Source organism: Columba livia, chromosome 1 (genome assembly GCF_036013475.1).
Source record: "Columba livia isolate bColLiv1 breed racing homer chromosome 1, bColLiv1.pat.W.v2, whole genome shotgun sequence".
Classification (NCBI taxonomy): Eukaryota; Metazoa; Chordata; class Aves; order Columbiformes; family Columbidae; genus Columba; species Columba livia.
Genome location: NC_088602.1, coordinates 63,803,763 through 63,830,124, shown reverse-complemented (window position 1 = coordinate 63,830,124; position 26,362 = coordinate 63,803,763). Strand labels below are relative to the sequence as shown.

The 26,362-nt window shown below is 36.4% G+C and overlaps 1 protein-coding gene across 8 annotated transcripts in view; it reads right to left on the bottom strand.

Moving 5' to 3' along the window:
* Positions 1 to 26,362, bottom strand: part of ATP11A (ATPase phospholipid transporting 11A) — a 129,520-nt gene that overhangs the window by 62,984 nt on the left and 40,174 nt on the right. For 7 of the 8 annotated variants that reach the window (XM_065059098.1, XM_065059091.1, XM_065059072.1 and 4 more), the window contains one exon: positions 4,144 to 4,266. In XM_065059098.1, the coding sequence (XP_064915170.1) occupies positions 4,144 to 4,266 (123 nt within the window). Of the gene's footprint in view, positions 1 to 4,143; positions 4,267 to 22,673; positions 22,698 to 26,362 lie in introns of those variants that run through there. The other variant, XM_065059085.1, reaches the window with a different exon arrangement.

Sequence of the window (26,362 nt, the reverse complement as noted above, 5' to 3'; positions counted from 1 at the left end):
CATCCAATTAGCCTTCGGTTCATTGATTCGGCTAGAACAGGAGATGCAAATCCCTACTTTGTCTACAAATGAACGAGATCTTTGAAGCACAGTAGTTTTATAAAGATATCAGGTCAATGCCAGGAAAAGGGTTTTGCATGTTAGAAATTATTAGCAAATGAATAAAGAACTAAACCCATCATTAAGCCACTTTAGAAGTCCATAGTTAGCCTATAACAATGAATGCTCTGTGCATTTCTCCATCTTAAAAATTCTGCAGCTGGTTTGAGAAAAGGTACAGACCAGTCTGAGCAAAGGTATGAGCCAGATTCCACACAAGCAATAATTGAACAGACTGAGGTTATTCAGCCTGGAAAGGAATACGGTAGAAGATCACTAATAGAATCAAGAAGAAAAACAGGGAATAACAGTTGTTCTCAGATTCAAGGACTTGGAAAATGAACTGAAATTAACAAGTAGCAGCTTCAAAATGAAGGTTCATAATTTCTTTTGGCAAACATTTCTACAGTTTAAATGTCCCTTAACTATGTATTCTGAAAATTTACATGGGTGCAAAAAGTATTAAAGAAATTCACAGAGGAGATAAACATTAAAGACTTATTAAATAAAAAATCACCACTTTTGCCTCACAAATGACTAAGTCACAGATCAGCAAATACTAAGAGAGTATTTGGGGAAGTATCTATCTATGCTGACTTGTTCTTGCATTCTCTCCCAGGCATCTACTGCCGGTAACAACATCCTGCACCAGATGGAAATTCTTAGCTGGTTGGGCACATCCAAGCACAACTACACATGTACAGGTGCTGTTTCTCATACTGATTTGGATACTCCCGGCACAAAAATATGAAGCTTGGACCTTAAAGAAGTTTCATATTTAAAAGTTATTTTGTAATTTATCAGTCTTCAAAAAATTAAATTCTTTTGTTACCCTGTTTCACAAGAAGGAAAAAAATTTGTTTCCCACCAACTTCTGTTAACTGCTACTGCTGTTTAACTTACTTTCCTTTTGACATAGCAGTTCTACTAATCAGTAAATAATTTCAGAATGTGAATAAGTTTTAAAGAAAAAAAGGAAGCAACCTGTCAACTCAATTACTTTTTCTTTCTTCTCATTTGAAACACCAAGATTTTCTACCGGCTGATATTTTGCCATGCTGCATCACTGTCATATGATAAATTCAATCAAGGGCACACAACAGCTACTTTAAAGGCCAACACCCTAGGCAGCTTAAGTAGCTAAAAGTTAGATCAACCTAAGGATCCACCTTACAAAGGCCACTACCTCTAGAACATAAGCAAACTGCATTCACAATCCAGAAGACATAAATTTTTGCCTTTTATTATTGTTTCAAAACAGCCTTTTTGTAACGCCTTGTTAAAAACATAATTGAATTAACACTTCAAATCAAAAGAACATTTTTGTCTGGCCAAAGTCTGACTAGATACCATTTCTCACGATCAGGAATATGTCATTAAGCAGGCACAGCATTAACCACATTCCACAGTGACACTGCAATATAGGAGAAATATCTCTCTGTACCTGAATCAAATTATTATCTTGCTGACACTGAGAAACCGCTGTAACCGCACAGTAAAGTTTAAGGTTCATATTATTTCCTTCCAAAGGTAAACTTTCTTAGTTATTTCAAGCTGCTGTCTTTTTTCAGGGCTTTATGACAGGACGTTTGTTAGCATAGCAGCATACAGACAGTCTAATTGATGAAGTTTTCTCATGGTTTTAAACTACCCTTTTTAGAAAATCAGTCTGTCATAAATTGGTAAAATCTGTACTTGGAAGTTCAGAGCTCCTCATCCTTGAAGAGCAATCACATACATACTTTCTTACATAAGCATTAAAGACCTATATAAAGCACAGCTGAAAGTTACTGTCTGTCTTACTGATGAAAGACAAAGGAAATATCCTTCATGGCTGAGGTAACATTGTACAGTGTACTTGCGTGCAAGCATCTTTATTTTACTCTAACAATTATGGATTTCCCATCTTAATTTTGTACATTTGACCATTTTTTCAGGAAGCTTACATCTGTGTTTCCTAAGCTATGGTAGGTGTCCCTCTAGAGTGTTCATAAGGGAGCAAGTGACAAAGACAGAGTGAAAGGTTAAAAGCCAGCTAGCTTACAGAACCAGAATGAATGTAAGATACAATGGTGCTATACCCATGCTGTCTGGGTTGGAGGTGAGTATTTAATTGAGTTTACTTGATAGGCACAGTAAAGGCAAGACAGTGCGGCAAGTTTTCTTATGAAGACAACTGCCATGAAAACTGAGCTTTCAGCAGTCTAAAGAATTGCTCAGTATTATAAAGCATTTTATAAAGCATTTATGTGAACTCTGTTCCCTCCTGAAATACCATGACTGTATTTACTTTCACAAAGACTACTTAAATTTTATTTTACGTGTAAGAAGTTTCATCAATAAAAAGAAAATATGAGAAACACTGTATGTATAAAAATTGTTTGCACTAATAGTCTTTTGTTTATGTAAAACTGTTTGCAGATACAGTTTGTAACTGAAGAATTTAACATTGGAAACGTTTAACTGAATATCATTACTGTAGCTTTTACTTGGATAGAAAAGTTCTTTTCCTGAACTAGTTAAAATCATACATATTTACTAATTGCTAGCAGGGATCCTCAGCTCAGTCCAGGTTTAAGTCATACTTTAAAATCTCACTCTGCAAAGTACGGCAACCTGAAACTTCCACTACTTTCATCATCACAAAAACATGTCAAAGACCTTGCTGAGTTGAGCAAGATTTTTTTTTTTTTTTTCCAAAAAGTATCAGAAGTAACTTCTACGGCTTTATTTACATATGTCCCAGATGAGATGTACAAGATGGAAAAATATGAGTGTCACAGGACTACAAAGATTTGCATAAAACAATCCAAAACCAAGACAAGTTACTGTATAGACCACATGATTTCCCACTACTCTTTTGACTTAATTTCATCTGCATTATTTACTACATTACCTTTTGAACATTCTATCTAATTAAAGATGCCTAGATGCTGTGCTGTTAGTTATTATAATGTCTTGGAATGCGGTACAGAAAGAAGGTAGTAAAAATAGTAGTGAGGGAAGGTAGTAAAATACAAACTTTCACAGAAGAAATTAAGCACAGTTTGAGAATAGTGTGGGTTTTATTACAGCTTTGTCATTATATTAATGGATGGCAAGTGTTCAGATCCACGAAAGTAAGCACTCAGTTCCTTGAGATAACAACACTACTAAGGTTCTTAAAATGAGTCTGTGGATCTGAGCCACTGTTCAAAAAGAGCTTTTCCCAGTAAAGAAGCTATTCTTCTGAATTCATTATTTCATAATTGGTTGAAGGTGCATACTCATGAAGATTAAAATCTAAGCACATTAAAAACATGAACTTCCTGACATGCTAGCCATACAATAAGCTGCAAATGTTCAGCTTTCCATGCCATTGCAATACGAACCTTTGGCTAAAGCAAACCAGCCAGTCTAAACAGGTGGAGAGAGAGTACCAACAACCCAGCTGCTCACAGAAAGCTGCTGAAGCTTACAGAAAACATTTACTAGTTAAAGTGAGAGACAACTAGAAGGTTTGTAAAGGGTGCAAATGTATCACAATACCAAGAGCTTAAGAATTATTCACATATACGTGTACAATAGAGAATATTATTTCTGTGGGGTTTTGTCAATATGGCCTTTTGAAGGCAATGACACTGTTATTGTGGAGATAGCTTATATTTTTTGAGCACTTATATTTATCATACTGTATCTCTGAGATATTGCTTTAGATTACAAAGGATGCGGTCCTTCCTTGGAAAGATTTTTCTTTACTCCGGGGTTACACCAAATGAAAATTGCTTTCTTGCTATTTTGTGGAAAAGCACCAGATCACTCTAAGGCTTTTCTATGTATTATAGTAAACAGTGGTGAAGTAATTCTCTTCCTGTTCATGTTCGACGCAATTTGGCAATTAGTTTCCATGGAAGAAACTTGAAATGCCGTCGTTTCACCCTTGCCAGTCACAGTAAAGGAGAAATACATAGGAAAAATAGGAAGAAAATTTTGAAGGAAATAAATGAACACACGAAGAATAACTTGTGCTGATTTATGTAAATTAATGAAAGAAAACACTACTACCTTTGATGAGACTATTCGATTATCTGGAAATCTCTGTGGAATGTACGCTTCAGCGCCTGGCGGTGGTTCACGATGCCCAACATAAATAGTCCGACTGTCCACCCAATTCTCTTCTCCAGCACACTATGGGGGAAAAACAGTCATCATGTCAGTTCACTCAGTATTTCTGCAGTGAGATGAGTCACACACTGAATTAACTAATCATGTGTCTGATCATCAACACATACACAGCCATCAGTGTGTTACCCCTCACACTTCTCTGTATCACCTTAAGACTACTAAAACACATAAAATAAGTAAATAGTTAAAACTCTGCCTCAATTGCACTGCTCTTTCCCTTAAGACAATACAAGGGAATCCACAAAAATGACTATTCCGACTTTTTAGTTTTGAAAAAAGAAGAATGGCTTAAGATTTTCTCAGTCAAATTAGACATTTCATAAGTGTTTATGTGGTTACTACTCATTTTACCACTGATTTCATCAGTGGTAATTCAAATGTGTTTATATATGAGACAAGTACACCTCTTTTTAAAGACTATACAGCCATAACTTGGTATTTTATTTGCAGCAATGTGAAACTCTGTTCTCCGAAATACTAGTAATAATGATTTCCCCAGACATGAACAAGCTTAGGGACTCTTTGACTGCCAGGAAAAGACCTCAACTTGTCAACTCAGATCCCTTGCTCTTCAATGAATGCTGTGTCTGCAAGCAGAAAAAAGTAGTGAGCCAAAGTAAAATCTTCATATATTCACATCGTGAAACCCCACCACAACTACAGCTAGACAAAAATTAGCACTTCCTTCAATTCACTGAAAAAAAAAAAGTACAATTTTCTACAATCACTGTAGAAAAATTTTATATACAAACAAAATTAACAACTTTTATTTTTAATTTAGATTTTTTTTAGGGACTTGGATTACAAAATGTTCATCCCTTAGTCAACAGTCTTACTAATCCCCTCTACCATATTTCTCAAATACAGATACATTCCTAATACTTAGTCCTGCATAGACAAGCCCAGGCATCAGCTCCTATAACATCATCATTAGGTCAAGTCTCAAGTAATTTCAATATTCAAATAAGTAATCAATTTAGACTCTAGATAGACTCTGCTTTGTGTTGTAATGATGCATTTAAACATACTTCTATTAAGTATATTAGAGTGAAGCTTCTCTTCTGCATCTTCAACAACTACATCTATTTAGTATATCAAATACATCCTGCAGGCACTCTTGAGTGCTGGTGCTTGATTGTTTGTCTCTAAGGGTGAACTGTCAGGCTGCTACTTAGCAAACTAACATCAAACAAATACCAGTTTGGTAGTTAACACAGCCAAAACATCACTCCTCAAAGCAACTGGATGTTCCTCTGCAGTTCGTGACAATAAAAGAGAGCTTAATCATACAGACACAGTAACTTACTTTCTAGCTAGTCTTGCTGTCAGTAGTTCTCAGCCCATTTGCTTCACAAATACAGACACAGCTAATAAGTCTAAAATAAAATTTAGTTCTCAAACTTAAAAATATTCACCCTAACATTTCCACCATCGGTTCATTTCTATATGAGTATTACACTGCCTTAAGTGTAACACGTAAGTAAAAAACAAACTTCCAACATAAAATACTGTTGAAATATACATTTAAAATCTTGCAATACTCTGAAAACCTGAAATGGTTAAGCTTATAGAACAATTATCTATATGATGTGCATGACTTTCTTGGTGGCGGGGGCGAACATCAAAAATATAGAAAAAAGCCTATTGAACTCACGCTATTAACCACAGAATAGCTGAATAGTCATGAAGTAAAATGTGAACTGAAATAAGAGGCTTAAAGAAAAGCAATTTATGCTGTCCCAGACATTTATACTAGAACTAGTTACAAAGGACTCTAAATCATCACTAATTCTTGCACATTACAGAATAATGAAGACATTATGTTCATAAGCTACTGAAGGCCTAAATTACAAAACTAGGCAAAAAACTAAAAATAAAAGTAAACCCGAAGTTTTTCTTAGCCATTTTAATATGTTATTCAATACTCAATAATTTGAAGGAGACACTTAAATATTATACAAAGACAACCTCTTTGTAAAGGAAGTAAAAGTAACAGCCATTCAAAAGACACACCAAAGGCCTAGCCATAGCTTATGCTAAACTCCATAACTATTCCTGACTCAGTGGAATATACATACATTTCTCACATGTCAGATCCAATTAGGATGTGGGTTAGTTTAAAAATTACACTTATTTTCCAGCCAGCCACCTCCTCCTGTTTCACTGACTAGACTTGTCACAACTCAAAAAGCAAACTACCTTTCAGCCTACTTCTGACCACCAGGTTGGATTCTATGAGCAAGCCAGAATATTTTGGAAAGAAGTAAAGCAATGAAAGTGTTTCCATGTTCTACCTTCCTTCTGTGCCAAGAACAAAATGTGGCATCTTTTATCATTTTACTGGAACAAAAATCTATTTTACCTTGTCAATGCACCTGAATGAATGTCCAATGCACACAAATAATTTAATGACACTTGCACCAAATACTACTAGAACTGCAAGAACGCGTGACATATTTCTGAGTAGTAGAGTAAACCACACAATGTATATTATTTTTTCATTGGGAAGGACATTCCAGACATAGAAGCAACATGAAGATTACTCTTGAAACAGTCAAGTGTCTTAGATCAGAGACAAGTGCATAAAGGGCTAATGGGAATTCAACACAGGAATCTTTGAACATCAAGAAGAAATCCCTCAGCTTTTCCTTCCCTCTACACAGTCCCAGTCTGACAATTTATCTCTTATTTTTATTATGAACCAATCTAAGACAGCTTGACAATTATATTATTGGTTCAAAAAAGCTTTTTTTTTTAAATTTCACAGTATAAACTGGTCTTTATCATGACTCAGTCTGTGAAATTACCTGTCAAGCTAGGACATACAGAAGAGTGAGCTTTAAACAGCATTCTCCTGTAATACTACCACTTTTTAAAGGTCTGATGGCCCTGGAGTATTGTGCTACCTCTAAGTAAACCAACTCAATGTCACAACCTGGAATTTATTTCCCTAAAGAAAGGCTCTTTAAAATTTACTCTATGCATGGGATATAAAAATCAAGACAATCTCTTCTGCTATCTTAATTGGATCAAATTTTATCATGAACTGATAAATTCACCACAAAGGTACAAAACCACATCTAACTTAACTATCGGCTAGCACAGAATTTTTTTTTTATTTTTCAATGTGTTAATGAAGAATAGAAAATAAATGCACTTTACTAATTCATTCCAATAACTTCAAAACCCCCAAACATTCACAGTCCAAGTGTAAAAATTTAGCAGGGAAGAGTAAGGTTGCGGTTTTCAATGAGGTAAAGGTGCAACGCAAAAAGTAGCATGCTCTATTGAGTCTGAGCACAAGGAAACTCACTTGCATGAAGTAGAAAAATCATAGAGGGGTTTGAGTTGGAAGGGACCTTCAAAGGCTATCTAGTTCAACCCCCCTGCGATGATGCTTTTTGGAAAACAGCACTGTAAGTCAGGATGCATGCCACTTAGAGAAATCAAAACACACCAACTGAATGTCTGGGAATGTTAACCTACAAAGTCAAACACATTGACCCAACAACTCTTTTCATGTTCAGGTATTGCACAAGAGATCATCTACAGAATAACATCAGGGTAACTGAAAAAAAAAAAGCAATCTGATGCTGCTGCCAGAACAGTGAACTATATTCACCTTTTTTTTTAAAAAGTTCTATTACTTAAGCCCATTAAGGATACGTCCAAGAAACCATAAATAAACCTTAGCATTATCTCCTTCTATTTATAGTTTAAAGCTCAATGTACTGAGACCTAGTTTCATTGGCACATCAATGAAGAAGCATTACTTAGCTTTCACTCTTTCATGCAGGGTCAGCAATACAGAAAGCAAAGACCAGCAAAAGACTAGGTCATCTTTACGTAACACTAAATAGTCAGTTAACAAGATTATACCTTAATGCACATATGAGTTCGAATATTCATGCAGCTTACTTTTCTGATTAAAAAGAAAAAAAACCTGAAACTAGCCTGAGATTCACCTTCATGCTACTCTGCTAATTTTTAACTATATTTTATTTAAATAAAAATATGTTATCTGAAAATGTAAGGGGATTAGTATTCAACAGGTGACAGCAAAATAATGACAGAAAGACGTTAGCAGTAGCTCATGGAAAAGTAACTGACCTTGAAAGATTCCAAGCCTTTCCGAGTATTTTAGCAGAGATTTGACTTGTGGTTTGGAAATCAATGGAAACACTGAATGACATTTTCTGACTTATCACCTGAACTAATAATTTGGGCATAGTTAGAGGTAACAATCTTCAGTTAAAAATTACATTGTCTCTCCAAATTATGTAAACACAAAGACTACTAAAATATGTTAGTATGCATTAAGTACAGATGAAAACGCAGCTAAAATCTGCCCTGGCCAAGCTGTAAGCACATTTTGTTGAACAATATTCTCTCCTACTTTTTTGCTAAGTGTTTTTTCAGGAAGAGTCATAAATGGACAGTACACTCTAATCACACATAGACAGCAATGAATTCTCAGCAACAGCTATAGCCTTGTTCACCCAGGCTGTAATTCATGTTCTTTCACACAGAAATATTTTACACTCATAGAGACAGGCTTTGACAACAGCCTGGTGTTTCAATAAAACACTACTATTTGGTCTCATTAAAGCAGTTAGCACTGTTGCTAAAATTGCACACTGATCACACTGCTGCTCAGTCACTTTGGAGGTTCAGGATAACAGACACTGAGAAGCTATTATCACTCAAAATCTGCACGAAGGACTAATGGTGCACAGTGAGAAAAAACTTTCACATGTAGAATATTTTGCTCATATCTAATTGGATACGTTACAACAGCTCTGCACTTAAAAATGCCCTCAGTTTCTAATTTTTCATTCGGGTGAGAGAAAAATCTTCAAAATCTCAGGAAGCTGTAAGTCACTGAACTGAAAAAAAGGAACTCATTTTCCTTTCTAATATCCTAAGCAAACTGTCTTCTTTATCATACACTATTTACCAAATAATGAGATCATATAATCTTATCTTTCTCTTCATTTGTCAAATGTACTAAGTACCTGTTCTTTTACACTTGACTCCACACCATCCTGCAGATAATGTGCCACCATCTCCCTAGGAAAAAATGGCACAGGTGCCATTTTAAGTTTTAACCTAACCTTTCCAAATCCACTGTCCTTTTAAAGGTAGATCTGATCTATAAGTCATAAAAAGCAGAATCCCTCTAAAGAAATTTTAAAAAAATAAAAATATATATATGTATTAAAATCTACATTTCCTGTAATTGCTAGCCAGTAAAAAAGACTAAGAATCAAAATAGCTCACGTTGCAAAAAAAAAAAATCATAAACTTCTGAGATATTATGGAGATAAATAGTGAAAGCCTCATCCACTTCAAGGATCTTTGTAAAATTTTTAAATGGTTAGGCAAACTCCCTAAGGCTGATATAGAACATTTATGTTCTATAACAGAACAGAATTATATCAGCCGTCCATATAAACAAACCAAGCTCAGAATGAAGAGTAAATGTAACTTTAAAAGCTGTTATGGTTGGTTTTATACACTTCATATGAATATAAAATGGCACAGATAAAATAATTCAAACACATAATTATCAGATAAGTTCCCTATCTGGTTTTATAATCTGAAAAATAATTACCTCAACATTAGGTACCATAAACAGAAAGTAAATTACATCATGCACCTATAAGCCATACAGGCATATGCCATTAAACCACTAATTTAATCAAACACCAAAATGTAGCACTTCAGGGGCAAACACAAAAAAAAACCCACAACAACTCTCTCCCAGAAGCTCCTTAACACATTTCCTATGGCAGATGCCACTGCCATGGGATTTGTTGCCTTATACTGTTGCTACAGAATATTTACTACTGCATTTTGTTTCAGCAAATGCATTTTAGATCTTTGCACGGTGATTTTCATCAGAAATAAAATTTGAAAATAAAACGCTCCAATATAATTGCCTACAAATCACACAATGTTGGACCTAAGTATATGGTGAGGGAGAAGAAAGGGAAGATAATAAACATTGTCTTCAAACAGGTTATTTTATTTATGAATCTCAGGTAAGGGATGCGATTAGAAATAAAGCTGGGTATATCTTGACTACAGAAAATGGTGTCAGGTCCACAAGCAAACTTCCTGACCAAGCCACGCGTATACCATTTGGTGAATTCTGGTTTTCTGATCCTTCTTTCCATCTCCTGCATGGGTCTCGCGCATGCGGGCAGAAAAGCAAACGGCATCACAGCAATAGGCTGCATAAAGTTTTGTGAAATTGCTTTAAGTTAGAAAAAGAAAATGCAGAAATATGATGATGGAATCATGTAAAGTTCTGTAATTTACAGTGGACAGAACAAACGTTATAATACAACAGCAAATAGTCCAGTTTCTGTAAAATACCTAATATTTCTGTATGTATCCTCAGTATAAATTTATCTCAGCCTTCCAGCTCATGCATCCTTGAGAACTGTACTTAGAATAAAAGGTTTCTGAGGCTACCCTAATACAGCTATATACCAATCATATCACATGAGTTTGCACGGGGACATTCTAATATAGCACTTTGTAGGCAGTCCAATTCTCCTTTCGCATTTCCAGTTTAGAGCACCATCTTTAACCGAATTCCACATACTCAATACTTCAGTGGTTCAATCATTCAACTTCATGATGACAAGGACAGCGATTTGTGTTCCTCTTAAAATGTGTTACAGTAGTTCTTTGTTTCAAATACATAAAATCTAACCCAAGTTATTCAAGCAAGATTGAGTTCTTTCATATATGCTCAATTTAGACTCCAAATATTGCTGACATACTGACCCATTTCTGATGCTTGTGTTTTTTTCTTCAAGAGAAAGAATAATGTTTCTTTGAGGGTGCCAGAGCACTGGAACAGGCTGCCCAGAGAGGCTGTGGAGTCTCCTTCTCTGGAGACATTCAAAACACTCCTGGACACATTCCTGTGTGATCTACTCCAAGTGAACCTGCTTTAGCAGGTGGGTTGGACAGGATGATCTCCAGAGGTCCCTTCCAACCCCAACCATTCTGTGATTCTGTTTCATTTCCCTGTTTATTTGGATGATAAGTACCTATTAAAGTGATACAGATAAGTCTGCTATTTCACACACGCAATCATCAACCAGTTTCAAAGAATCACTGGAGTGAAGGTAAGAAGGTAGATCTGTGAAATATGTGGATTACTGAACAGCTGGAAAAATGCTTTCACTTCATTTCTTTCCCTTCCTCCCACCATCCTGGTTCTGACACACTTTAGTCCTTCTGCCGGTGGGACAGGGAGACAGGCGAGCCTCCTCAAATGCCTCCCCAGCCCCTGTCAAGAACTGCTGCTACATGGAAATCCTTTCGAGAGTGTCTCACTTGCAATTAGAAAGGCAAATGAGAAACAAACTACACTGCAAATAGAAGCAATAGGAGAAGCCAGAAGGGAAAGTGTCACATAAGACACATGATATTTGGCAGCCTTAGCACTTAAATTAATTATAAATCAAGCTTATATCCAAGTAGCTCCAGACCAACAGCTGAAATTAAGGTTTGTGGAGAAGATTCACAGCTTCTTTAGGTGCTAACAAAAGCTGCAAACCAAGCAATTTTATTACGTTGGTGCAAAAGCAACTGCAGTTTTTGCATTGTTGAAATTTGCCATTTGCTATTGGAATACATTCTTAAATAAATGTAGTTATATTATACATCATTTTAATGTGCTTTTCTCGCTTTACGTTTTTTACTACTGACTTATTACCTGCTGTTTATTTTACTTCTTGCAAAGCAACTAAATGCCATTAAAATTTGCATACAGTGCCAGTCAAACTCAGAGTATCTGTAAAGATACTTTTAAATAGAGAGCTGTACAGACACTTCAGAATGTAGGGTTTTGTACTCTCTTACTTGCCAGAAAATAATTTTATTCGTAATAATTCATCAAGAAACATTCCAAGGACAGATCAAAATTTTCAGATCAGAAAACTAATTGAAAACCTTCCAAAAATATTACTATTACATATAACAGATTCTAAAGAAACAGGAGATATATGGAGATACTAAATGGTTGAGAAAAACCAAGAAAAAAAAAACCTGCTGTCTATCTTTTCGAAGGCACAAGTCAATGCATATGGGAACAATACGTATTGGCAAGACCGACAAGATCAGATGCAACTAAAAGTCAGTCCTTAGTGTTCTTAGAAGAGTTTCTAAAGGCAACATATTCTAAAAATATGCTTTAAATTTAAAGCAGTAAATTATCATCAACCTTCACACGGACATGATCAGAACTGGCAAGAGAGTGACATCATCTTCTACAAGAATTTTAGCAAATAACAAGCCTATCTTCTGCTCACTCCCATTAGTATTGCTCTTCTTTAAGCAAACACTGAACAAAAAAAAAAAAAAAATCTCTATTTTCCTACTATACCTACCCTACCTGCAACAAGGCAGCAGTCTTGCCAGACATTCAGGCCAAAACTGTGCTATGACTACATCTAAATGTAAAGAGTAGAGAGAAGCAAAGACAATCAAAAGATATGGGCTTTCATACACTTCTTTACACTTAGTACAAGGACTCTCGAAACCTTTCATCTTTATGTTTGCCAGTTTCTAAATTGTTCAGGTGAGCTATGGACAAAAAGTAAAGTTAACGATTTTACTGCACTCCACTGACACACAGACGAGCAGAACTCTCTATTCCTGCTTTCACTAGAGAAACATCATGTAGCTTTCCCCCAAAGAAAAAAATGTTCCTTCTGTCTTGTAAACCCTTGTCATCTTGTTTAAATCTATAACACAAATTCATCACAAGCAGTAACTACTCACTGTCCTGACCAGTCAGTCCTTTTTAGAGTTTAACATTATTTTCATTCCTAAGTGGATACAGAGCTAGCAAACCCGATTCTGGGGAGAGAAGATGGGGCTACCTTGTGGTAGGTATCATGTATTCTAACAAGTTAACAATTCATAAAATGCTGGCCTTGTGCGCCACTGAGGCAGCAGCCAAATAACATCTACACACTGTTCCATGAATGGTTCCACCTGTAATAACCCAGGGCTTTAGTCCTTATGTTACATATTTGTGCTGGAAATTCACAGAAATATTAATTGCAAACTCATTCATAAATATCTCTATATATCTTTACATATTTATCTATTTATACTTAGCTGATACTGAACTACAGTTTACTGATGAAGAGTGATTTACTATATAACACCTTTTTGTTTTCTTCACTACACAAGGACTAATGAAAAAAATAAGCTTCCCAGTGTATGTCTGTAGCTATGCTACCACACATGCTTGAGCTTGGGCTGCAACTTCATCACAAGCAAATACCTCAAGAAAAATGAGAGATGAAAAACAAACTATCAAACCACATGAGTGCTGCAGAAAGACCAATGTAGTTACTACGTATTAGTCTTCCACGCCTATAAAGAGAAACCTAAATCCTCAGCAAAATTAACAGGTGTCATGTTTTGACAGATCTTGAAATGAAGATCCTGATCCTGCTCGCTTACTTTAGTCCCCAACTTACTCCCTCTAAGGCTGGGCTGTATTTGCCTACGTAACTACCCACAGAAGTAAACAGGTAAGGTAGGAATGACAAGCTTTCCCTGCATTACTGGTAAGTTTATCAACAGCCTGGAAGCCCTGGCATTAGTCAAATCAACAACGTTAATAGTCAAATTTCTACTATGGGTAATAATATTTTGCCATATTACATGTAGAGTAACCTACAAATTATATACCTCACTTTCATATCTAATTGGTTTTGTGAGCTATCACATCATAATCCCAGTATAGCTATACTTCATCTTGAACAAACCTTGTATTCATAATTCAGAAATAAACTTGGCTGTCCAGAATAACTGATGAATTGTATATCATTAGAAGCTACTTTAGCACTTTCCTTCATCTCTTTACTGCACACTAACACCAAATCCCATGTTATGCAAATTCAGTTTGGTGAACACCAACACACGCACTTTGATATGAGAAAGGACCCTCACTACAGATAAGATTAAAGGTTTATGGAACATTTATTTTGAGTTGTTTGGCAAACATACTTTCAAACTTCAAGCTTTTACATAATTATACAATAGTATCCCAGTATAACAGTAGCAAACTAAAGGAATATAAAATATTAATCTACTACTTCTTTCAACACTGCAAAGCAATGCCATATGGCAAAGTATTTTAGGGAAAAGGTCATGTGCCGATTCAAGTACAAGGCTACAAATTGTATTTTATAGTTTTACCTACTATCATGCAGGAAATATCCCATTCAATCCCAATGCATAATAGTGAGGATTTTTTTAATTTTCCAAAAGTAGCAGGCATCAGGATCATAAATCTGACTTCAGATAAAATCTATGCTGCTGAAAAATGAGAGTTCTAAACTCATAAAGTGGCACAAAGGACATTCATCACCTTTGGGTATTCTTGTCAGGAGCATGAGTAAACCTACTCATGTTGCATAAAAAGCTTTTGACACCAATAACCACAGGATTTTTAGAATCTCTTTTGTTTTCACTGCACCTGAGGAATTTGAATTCCACTAAGATTAAGTATTACTTGACAATTCCTTTGATGTACTGAGCTTTTTAATATTTACTTTTACTCTCAAAGAACAGATTTAAGGATTTGCAACTCAACAATACGAAGTACAGCAAATATTTCACAACTTATTACTTTTACAAACATCAAAAGATCTACTTCAAGAACAAACTCTTCTACAGTAACCAGTCAAATATTTATAAAAAGTAAACTCTAACAGTATTTGCTACTATTAGTTGCATTTTAGAAGTTAGATACTCACACAAAATTATTATTTTACATTACAGCTATTTCATTTGTCATAGTCTCAGAAAAATGTAGGCAACATTTCGAAGAATTTGTCACAATACAAGATAAATAAATGAAATTAAGTTGACTACTTAGAAGGTAGTGCCAGTTGCCCTTCAAAAAAAAACCCTAAAAAGTCCAGAACATATATCATACAAGTAATTAAACATGAAACTTCAGTAATCAAAATAGCTGATACTTAGTAGTCAAAACTGTGGAAAAAAATAAAAAAGAAAGTTCTGTAGCTAAATTCTTTGGTAATTAAAATCAGAGAAACTCGAACACCTAACTAACCACTGAACAAGACAGGAGACGGGAAATCAAGGATGAACTTTTGGTTTTTACCATCTTAAAAAGTTCAGTGAAGCTCAAACCAAAATATCATTAATAACTCACAGAGGGAACTTCTCCTGATATGACAAAAGTGAGGACTTAAATCAAAGTTCTTTGCAACATACATTCAGTGACCTGTAAGGTACTAGAAGTTGATCCCCAATGACTGGCCACCCTGACTAAACGTTCCATATTTGTAGAATACTATTAATAAAAGCATTAATAATAGCAAGGGACCAGCATGTCCAACACATTTTAAGTTCCAGCATACTCAGTGCAGTTTCAATGACCATTTCTTGATCACAGGTACAAATGACTTTATTTTAGTAAAAACTGTAGCTACCTTCCACTTTAAAATGTAAAACACACACTTCAGCATTTATCTGTAGCTCAGCCGGCAAGGTACTGAGTAATCCTATGAGACTGGTATCAATGTAATTATAGAACATGAGGAACATACTACTGAAAGCTTTCAATGTTCCATGTACCTCCTTTTCTTTACATGTGGAAGAAGAAATGTCCACGTTCACCTTTAATGTATCAAAACTGTTCTGGGTCCTTCATGCAGGAAAGTGGAGATATTTTTAAAGAAAGACTTTTCTACCAAGTCTAGAACTGCACTGTACATTGAGATTAATATATTCTGAGCTGCAATGATTTTGACAATAAAGGCAGAGAAGGTTATGTAGCTTTGTCTGGGATGAGAAGATAAGCGTAATCTCAACCTCCACATGTCTGCCATTCAGTGATACAGAAAAGTTTGAACAACATTTTGATGTTGCAGGTTTCTATTCAGTAGCAAAAGCATACATAAAACCACAAGAGGAGGCACGTACTTCTAGGCTTCGAGTTCCTGCTGTGATTTCTTTGATGTGGGGAGGGATGGAAGCGAGGAGTTATTATGCATTACCCCCTTAATTACAGCTCACAATGGGATAGTCTCTTTTTGCCATAAAACTGTTTCAGGACTCTAGCAATCCAAAAATTTCCCCATTTTTCCCTAGACAGTTGTACCCCACAGCATTAACTCACATCTTTAATGATTTGGTGAGCTAGGTCCTGAAGAAACGCTTGTCAGACTTCCAAGTTTGATCTGTCATCCCTTCCCTTTGTCAACAATAAGCAAACAAAAAATACGAAATCTAAACACATTTTCTTCTCTGTAGAATACCACAAAGAAAACCAACATGAGCCAATGATAACTTACAGAAGGCTGATTGTCTCCCGGAGCCCACATTTTGGGAACCCCTACCATAACTAAACTCCCAGTACAAAGTACATGCTGGCAGGAAACACTTTTCAAGTACACATATGTACTTGAGGATGTCACAGGCCCTACGGGCCTTTCAAAGACCACATCACGAGTATCAGGCTTATGGAAAGTCTCTGTGACAGATTATCTTAGAAAAAAATAATTCACCTTTAAACAGAAGGAGGATACCTGAGAGGTGTTACTTCAACTGAATAAGTACTTCCAAAAAACCCCTTTAAACTAGAATCATTAGGATTATCTGTTTTAATCTGCTTTACATGAGAGGCTAAAAAAATGTACAAACTCAAACAGCTAGGTAATCATAAAAAGGGAAAAATATTTAATATTTTTCATTTTGCAACATTTTGTTGTATTTAAAATACATACACGCATTCAAGAAATTTGAGTTATTACAACAGCAGAGAAAATATTTTTAATAGACTGTTTCTTTTATTAGTGTTTCTTAGCGTCATCTTTTTGAAAACAGTCTAATAGACAGATTTTCTTTTTAATGATTTAGCTTTTATGCTCAATACAACTCATCTGCTCCCAGAAAACAGTGTGCCTCCCATCTGCCTCCTCTTGTTTGACTAGGAATTCCTGGAGCCAGTCCAAGGAAGAAAAAAAACAAAACTGCAAATCCTCAGCTGTTGCAAAATTGGGTTAGGAAAAGCAACGGGGAATTTTGAATGAAACTGTCATGCTATTTTTTTTACATTCCCTGTCCAGGAAATAAATGAAGTCTAAAGTGAATATCCAGTACTCTTCTTATGCCGTACCATATATTCCAAATATTGCTTACTTAGAAAATACATGACCAGAACAATTCGGTACTTTGATTCACACTTCCTTATTCATACATCTTCTCAAATCACTACAGATTTACTAAGCAATATGATCTGACTTCAAAGTTCAACTGAACTGTAAAACTGTCCATATTGTGAGCAGAGGTTTGAACCAAACAACTTCCACAGATAAATTTAATTGGTTGCATAAACTTCCAGACAAGTGTCTACAAGTCAGGTGATTTTAGGAGAGGTAGTTTTATGTTCTCTCTACAAAGAGCTTACAGGAGTTTACTGACTACCAGGCCAATTTCAGTAACAAATGTGTTTGTAAACACAAGCTTGAGCATTCCAGACATTTATTCTACCGGGTAATTTTTTACCTTAAGCCTTTAAGAATATTGAAAGCCAAAGTCAAAACCCAAATTAAGTCAGAAATCATTGTTCTAGACTAATTTTTTTTTTTTTGTTCCCTCTAAAATGCAGTAAAATAACAGAGGATTCTTCAGCCATATCACAAATATACATTCAAAATGAATGGGGCATGTTTGCCTCCTACAGAGGAGCATAATATTAGTTTCATAAAACCAGCATGTTTCCAAACGGTATTGACTACATGCTACACACGACAGGACATGTATCCTAGGGGCAGGATCAGCTGTCCTGCAGGCAGACAAGATGTGGCAAGATACCAAAATTACAGTGCCAAAAATAAAACTTCAGGTGATAGCCCAAGGAGTATTACTACAAATGAGATAAACTAATCCTTGGCAGTGCCCTGGTCAGTAGTAAAATGTCTTACTGGAGTTATTTTTGTCTACTTCCTAATACTTCTCTTTTTTCCTCCCTAAATATAAGAAGATTTAATCCATAAGTAAGGAGGTAATTTCAGGAGGGGAAAGTAATTTATGTTTGCCTTCTAGAAACAATTACAATTTCTTGGCTTTCAGGAAGCATTCTATCAGACAATTCCTTGGAAATAAAACAGAACTACATTTAATAAATATAAATGGGAATAACCAGGTACAGATCCTGACTTGAATTCTCTTAGCAGGCACAGTACAAACAAAAAAGGAAACTCACCATTTTGTTTTATAAATAAGCAGCTATGACTAAAACCAAGGAAAACAGAAAATATTTTCACCATTATTTTACTTTTTAGAATACGACTACATCTGAGGCCTTGCTACAGCAACAGTATCAGTTCCCACATCCAACCACCATGCTCCTGGAAGTGGGTATCTGCTCTAAGTCCAGTGCAGAGAAAGATCAGGAATCTACCAGCTATCTTGTTAATTTGGTTTTTTAGTACACATGGCTCCTAAGGAGTCAATTAGACATTGTAAGTTGAATTCAAATGGAGCAAGTATTCTGACTGTAAGAGATGATTACCTACTTTGTTTCTTAATGTAAGTTGATTATGTGCTTATGTAAAAGGCTATCTGGTGGCAGCTGGAGCATTCTGCTTTGGCTGAGCCACTCCCTCTAGTCAATGGAGCACTGTGAGGTGGAAACAGCGCTGGACTTTCCTTCTAATGGCAGGTTAAGTCACGTTCACACCAGTTTGACGAGTTCTGACACATACAAGAAATAAATATATTATGTGGCAAGTTCTATCACGAGTTAAATGTGCCATTTTTTGATCAAAATTAAAGTTTATAAAGCTTGAGATGTATTACAGACAATATTCAAATAGTCAAGAACATTGATTTTTTTTTTCTTCCCCCAGTGAGGAAGTAACATTACTGGAGGAAGAAAACTGACTTCAGTAGCAAACTTGTAGAGACAAGACCTCCAGATACTTTTGTGAAGGCATTTGACAGAAGCCTTTTAAGCAGATCAGGGGTTCATCTGCAGGGTAAGTTTTTACATTAACGAAAAGAGTAACAAAAAATCTATGCCAAAATATACTGGCACTTAGCATAAATCCTTCCAAATGAAAAGTGTGCAATTTCTATGAAGGAGTTGTATCAGAGGTGTATACATCTAAATAGTCTTAATATGCCATAAAACACTTTTTGGAGACAAGGTCAGGACAGATATTTTTTTATTTTTGCAGGCACAGACACATCATACATATACATGGCATCCTCTCTTGACTCACTGTACCTTTGAAACAGAGTCAAAATACCAACTGTCAAAGAACATCCATGATTTCACTTGTATATATTAGTCCACATCTTGAGTGAAAACAAAGCAAAACCTGCAAGACCTGAGTAAATCACACACGTTAAATCATCTGTATTAGAACCTGTACCTTCCTTTCTATATACTCGATAAAAAGACTATAAAATGAAGCCTTAGCACTAGATAAAAGCAAAGGCTGATCCTTGTAAGAAGCAATGCTAACACTGAGTCTGTTAATAGGGAATTAATACAAAATAATAGACTGTATGCTTTCACTTATTCTACAATGTCACATTTGAAAGACTTGGAGATACTTTAAAAAGAAAGGGTTGCTATGTTTCAAATATAATAGTTACATTGACCTAGTGGCCCTGTAAAAACTGTTGTATTTTCCTTCAAAAGCTGCTTAGATTTCTATAGTAGTAGCTACAAGTCATTTTGCTGCAAATCCATACATTTAGTATCAAAATTAGCTGGTTTAGAAAATAACTAAATTTTGAGTACTTATGAAATAAGTGAGGTTTCACTAAACACCAGCAAATAATAACAATACCATTTCTCTACCACAGTCTTACATATGTCCAATTGATGAAGCTGCTCACTTCCAATCTATTGAAAGTACACAGAGGTTACAACCACATTCTCCATTATTTCTTTGGGTGTATGGCAGGAAAAAAAAATCCACAGTATCACCCTCAGAAAGAACTCTCTGCATTTGCTCAGGGAGCTGAAATAGGATGAACTTTAGAAGAAAGAGTTTTCTCTTCCTGTGTGCCCACAAAGGGAAGTGGGCTCAGCAATGGAGATGGAAGGGACAAAGTATCATGAAGCAACTCATGCTGGAAAACTTGTATCATCTAGAAGATACTCACACCTTCCAATTAATGCTCAGGCAAGTAATTTTCCCTCCCCTTCTTGTCATTTTAAATTATATGCTGCTGACCATTTTAAGGGTCTCCACACTTCAATACTCGCAGATTTAATACCAGGCATCGATTATACTCTAAATTACTCTTTGAAGTAGGGGAAGATTGGTGCAGGAAGTAGGAGGTTAAATAAAGCTGATTAACAAACCGGCTTGGGAAACTTAAATTGGTAAAAACCCAAATTCATTGCTAATTGATTTTCAGCAAACTGAATAAATGGCCCAGAAAGTCCAAATTTGTGAGGTGTCTATAAAAATAACAATTCCTGCAAGACTCTCCCACCCCTAGTTTCACTTTCAAGTTAATCATGAAAGCAATAGCAATATTGCTGACTCTGTGACAGAAAGCACATTTTATGTTTTTCAAGACAAATTAGTTACTCCTTCATAGAGAAAAAAATAAAGAGTACAGAAATAAAAGAAAAATATAAACTTGAATAGCTGGCATGACAAACAAAAGTTTATTTGCTTAGCAGACTGAAGTACTTTCAAGGACAAATAATATTTTCTATTGAAGCCAGAAACTATTCCAATGTTGAAAACATTTTGAATAGATTAACTGTAAGCATATAAACAGACTATTTTAGAAAAACCCAAATATTATGAATATTGATTTCAACCCTCAAGGTATTTAAGCCTCATATCATAGTATGTTAATGCAGAATATAATTTAAAAGTTAGTCAGATCTGGATTTAAAGATGGCACATGAATTTTACCAGTGTCATAACTGTAATGCTACTTGCTTTAGGTTATCCATTGCATGGAACGTACACTGCCTTAGCAGTCGGTGGTTCCATGCCACGAAATATTGGTTTCTATGTTTCTCTCAGTTAAATCAGTGTAAGGTAATCCTTCTAATGTTCAGATGCTATCTTCAGCTTTTTATTGCACTCTCTCCAACATTTAAACAGATTTCTTACAATGCATATACCAGAACAGAAAGAAATAGCATACCAGTTTCACTCTTAATGGTATAGAAATCTGCTTAGTCCTAATGTTTCCATTTTAGCATTACATACTTACTTGAGGTAAATGAAATATTATTTACAAATCCTTTTGTGCTTTGTTTATACATCTGCACAGATACAAAACTGAACAGATGGGAAAGGATTTTCCTCAAACATGTTGCTAGCTGGAAACCTTATGAGTAAAAAACAAACAAAAAACCCAAACAATTTTAAAAAACAAACAAACAAACAAAAAAACACCCAAACAAAACAAAACCTAAATCCCAAAAAATTCCATCTGTTAATAAATATTTTGGTTTCGAGATGAAACTGAGCATTTTTTTGCCTTTTAATCTTTCACCTTAACATCAACTTCCTATTGACATCTCCACTGTGAACACTGAAAAGATTAATACAGCATTGATTTGCCAAATACTAAATAGGAATACTCTCATGACAAATACTTAGTTTCGTCTTGGTATGCCTCAGGTATACCTCAAAGAGGAAAGGACATAGATGGGCCACCTGCAGCAGTCAGCTTTGCAAGCTCTCCAGTTCAAAGCAAGGGAAATATCTACACTTCATACTTTCACCTAATTTATTCACAATGGTATTTGCTAAGGAAATTAAACTGAAGACTGACTGGTAAAGACATGCAGAAGCAGCAAGCAGAGGGTTACATATCAAAGAGGTCAGACCTACTTAATAGGAGGCAGAATAAAAAATGCATGTCCCTGGGAAGAATCACAGAATGGTTGGGGTTGGAAGGGACCTCTGGAGATCATCCTGTCCAACCCACCTGCTAAAGCAGGTTCACCCAGAGCAGATCACACAGGAATGTGTCCAGGCAGGTTTTGAATGTCTCCAGAGAAGGAGACTCCACAACTTCTCTGGGCAGCCTGTTACAGTGCTCTGGCACCCTCAAAGTAAAGAAGTTTCTCCTCATGTTTAGATGGAACCTCCTGTGCTTCAGTCTGTGCCTGTTGCCCCTTATCCTATCGTTGGGCACCACTGAAAGGAGTCTGGTCCCATCCTCTTGACACCCACTCTGGAGATATTTAGAAACACTGATGAGATCCCCCCTCAGCCTTCTCCAAGAATCGTAGAGCTGACAGAAGTTTTGCTGCTATATGTAAAGATATTAAACTCCTCAATGCTATCTCTTGTACTAACAACAACAAAATCTAGGCATATAGAAAGATGGCAACTACTCACCACAGCCATCCTGGGCCAGACACTCGGTGGTCACCACCAGGCCAGCCAGCAGGGCCGCTCAGAGCCTTCCAGAAGGCCCTGTCTGTTAGGCCCTGGTTTTAAGCACAAGAAGAAAGACAACACTCAGCTGGAAATCTAATGCAGGACCCTTAAAGTGGCATGAGAGGCAGCAGGGGAAGGGGAGGAGAGGCAGCCAGAGAGCTGTGCTGTGGGACAGGAGGCCCCATGGCTGCCAGGCCCCGCAGAGAGGGGGTCCTGAGGGACACTGCAGCACCCAAGAGAACCAGCACCCCAAAAACCAAAGGCACATGTAGAAAAAGCTGATGTAGTTTGGTCTTAGATAGCTCCACAGTCCCTGCTGTAAAGCAGAGAAACCAGAGTAAATGAAAGTGATGAATTCCACCTCAAATCTTGTGAAGGACCATCTGCACTCCTTTTTCTAAGAACTCAAGTTTCACTGACAGAAGCATTTTTAAAGCGTACACCGCGTGAAAGAATTTGGTTTATATGATACTCAGTTTCCTGATGTTAAAAAAGAACACCAATGTATTTTTGAAGGTCTGGCAAAACCAGCAAGTTCCACCTCTGCTGTACCTGTGCAGCTGCCATCCTGTCTGACAGAGAGCACGTGCTGCTGAACATCTGGCCTAAAACACAAAATGGAACATCACTACCGCCAGACTATGCAAAAGAACACAAGACATAGGTAAAACTCCAAGAATCATAGAATCATTTTGGTTGGAAGAGACTCTCAATATTATCAAGTCCAACCATAACCTCACTCTGGCACTAAACCATGTCCCTAAGAACCTCATCTACACATCTTTTAAACACCTCCATGGATGGTGACTCCACCACTTCCCTGGGCAGTCTGTTTCAATGCTTTACAACCCTTTCCAGGAAGAAATTTTTCCTAATATCCAATCTAAACCTCCCCTGCTGCAACCTGAGGCCATTTCCTCTCATCCTGTCACTTGCTACTCAGGAGAAGAAACCAAGCCCCTCCATTCTACAACCTCCTTTCAGGTGGTTGCAGAGAGCGATAAGATCTCCCCTCAGCCTCCTTTTCTCCAGGCTGAACAGCCCCAGTTCCCTCAGCCGCTCCTCATCAGACTTGTGCTCCACACCCCTCATCAGCTTCCTTGCCCTTCTCTGAACTCTCTCTAGGACCTCAATGTCTCTCTCTAGTACCTCAATATTCTCAATCTCTGGGGCCACAACAGTGGCCATTGCTGTACACTGTCAAAAAGCTGTGATTTTATAATACAAAGTCTGCTGAAACCCCAGCCTCAACCCCACTACAGGTGATATCTCACCCTCGTTTATAAGTGCCTGTCACACATAAGTAATGCCGCCATCCAAGAAACAGTCAAAATTGCCTCACAGCTGTGACAAATGCCACTGTACAGGCACACTCATTTTTAAAAGCCTCTTTCAGGGAAAAAATGGACACAGAAAAACTGCATCTTCAGTTCAAAACTGTGGGCACGCACTAAAATTCTCACCTGAGACAGTACATCAGCCACCTTAGTGGCTTTCTGTGGCTAATGGTCACATGGCAGACACAACCATCGCTACCAAGGTCCCATCTAGTAAAGTACAAAAATCAGGGAGACAACCTTTGAAAAAATACTGGCTTGCACTGTGGATTTAATTTTGTGGAACAATAGTTGCAACAACCTCTTGTTGTTGCAAGACACTGCAAAAGTTGTTCTTCTTTGCTCTTCTGGGCTTCTGAAGATAGATATTTTCCCTCGCTGCAGAGAATAAACTTTTCCGTCCCACCTTGTACACAAATGTATGTATTATTTGAAAAAAATTATCAGACACATCTTAGCAGAAAATGTACAATTACTTTTTTGTTAGTAATTGTAATGTTGAGCAAAAGTCATACAATGTTTTCAAATCACAAAGCACCTAATGAAAATGAACCACTAATCTTTTCCAAGGTGGCTTTAAATTTGCTGAAATAAATATTTCTAGTCCCTGATCAGACTTGCACCTACGGTACCAAATTTTGCTCCAAATCACATATTCTGTTAAAACTGAGTTAGTATAGAGTTACACAGAGTAGCCAAAGCACAATCTAGCCCCATATTGCTACCCTGATAATGTCAAACTTCTATTAGCATTTTCAGTTCTAAGCTTTTCAAATACTGCGGATCACTTTACACCACTGAATCAGTTAAACTATCAATAGTGTAATGGATAGCAGGAAACAATGTGGTCCCTCTCAGCATCTGAAAAGGGCAATGCCAATACTACATGCTGCACTGATTTCATCACTTTATTTCACATGGTAAACCTGGGGGGTGGAGGAAACAAAACAAAAATAAATCAGTAACTAGTACTCCTGGTAAGTCCTTTCTTTTAAGCCAAATCACAATTAAGTCAACTGAAAACTGGACAATTTGGTTTGGGTTTTTAAAACAACACATTTAACCTGTATTCATGGCATTTAAAAACTCATTTACACTGTTCTTAGACTATCTTTGATTTTTGTACTGGTACTCAAATTGTCACAAGTAATACACTCCCTAAATTGAAGTTGGAAAGTCTTCTGCTATTGTACCTTACTTTAAAGTACTGTACATCTATCTGCAAATAGCATCTTTGATCATCTTGAAAAAATCTTACATCTCTCCCATTTCATAAAGAGCCAGCATCTAACCAGCTTTCTGTTCTGGTCTCTTCAATGTTAGTTAAGTAGTTCCAATGTCTCCGAAATGATCACACACAAAAAGATCTAAGAACACTCTTATTCTTTTGAAACCTCTCCAAAAAGGCTATTCCTCTTTTATTGCTAGCTTGTCGTTATTGGTTGGTGCCATTTCCTTCAAAAATAAGTAGCACTAAAACCTATTGATTTGAGAAGTTGTGCTCCAGGGAGCTCACATTAAATTCAGACAAATGATGAAATGTATTGGATTAGTCCCATCACCTTTGTTCGAAAATACAGAACAAGGCTAGGCTAAGAAAAAAAATCACCTTGGTGATTCCTTAGAATTTATAAATAAAATATTTAACACTTTTCCTTTAAGTCACAGCAAGTAATAGGAATCGATACATGTCAAATCTATTACTTTCATTATTTTTTCCCATTCTCCTGTGTTGTAATAAGAGAACAGACCACAGGTTTTGCAAGTTACCTCTAATTACAACAATTACTTCCAGTGATGCAAATAAGATAAAATTTAAGTTACGTGAGGTTGGTTTAAAGATATTACTACTTGTTCAAGCCTCAAAATTGAAAAGTTGATTAGCAGATGTCCATTTTGGGACATTTTGAAACTCACACCCTCTCCAGATACTTTATTTTCCCTGCTCAAGCCCTATAGAAATGTTCAAGCTTTCTCTTTAAACATCCCTAGACATCTAATACCAACACACCAAGATTACAGTTCAGAGCCGTGTCTTCTAGGCCAGCTGTGATAACATAAAGGCACTTCCACACACAAGCTCTGTGTTGCTGCTTCTTCCCTTCAGAGAAATGCAACAGAAAAAAAAAAAAAAAAGGCACTAAAAGGTACTTTGGTTTGCGTGGAATTACACCAACACTCAAGGTAAGTTTTTATAGGTGTTTTGTACAGATCATTGAAATACCAATACTGTTTCTGAGCTTTAGTAATTACTGTGTCTGGGGGCAAACATATCACACAATCACAGAATGTTAGGGATTGAAAGGGACC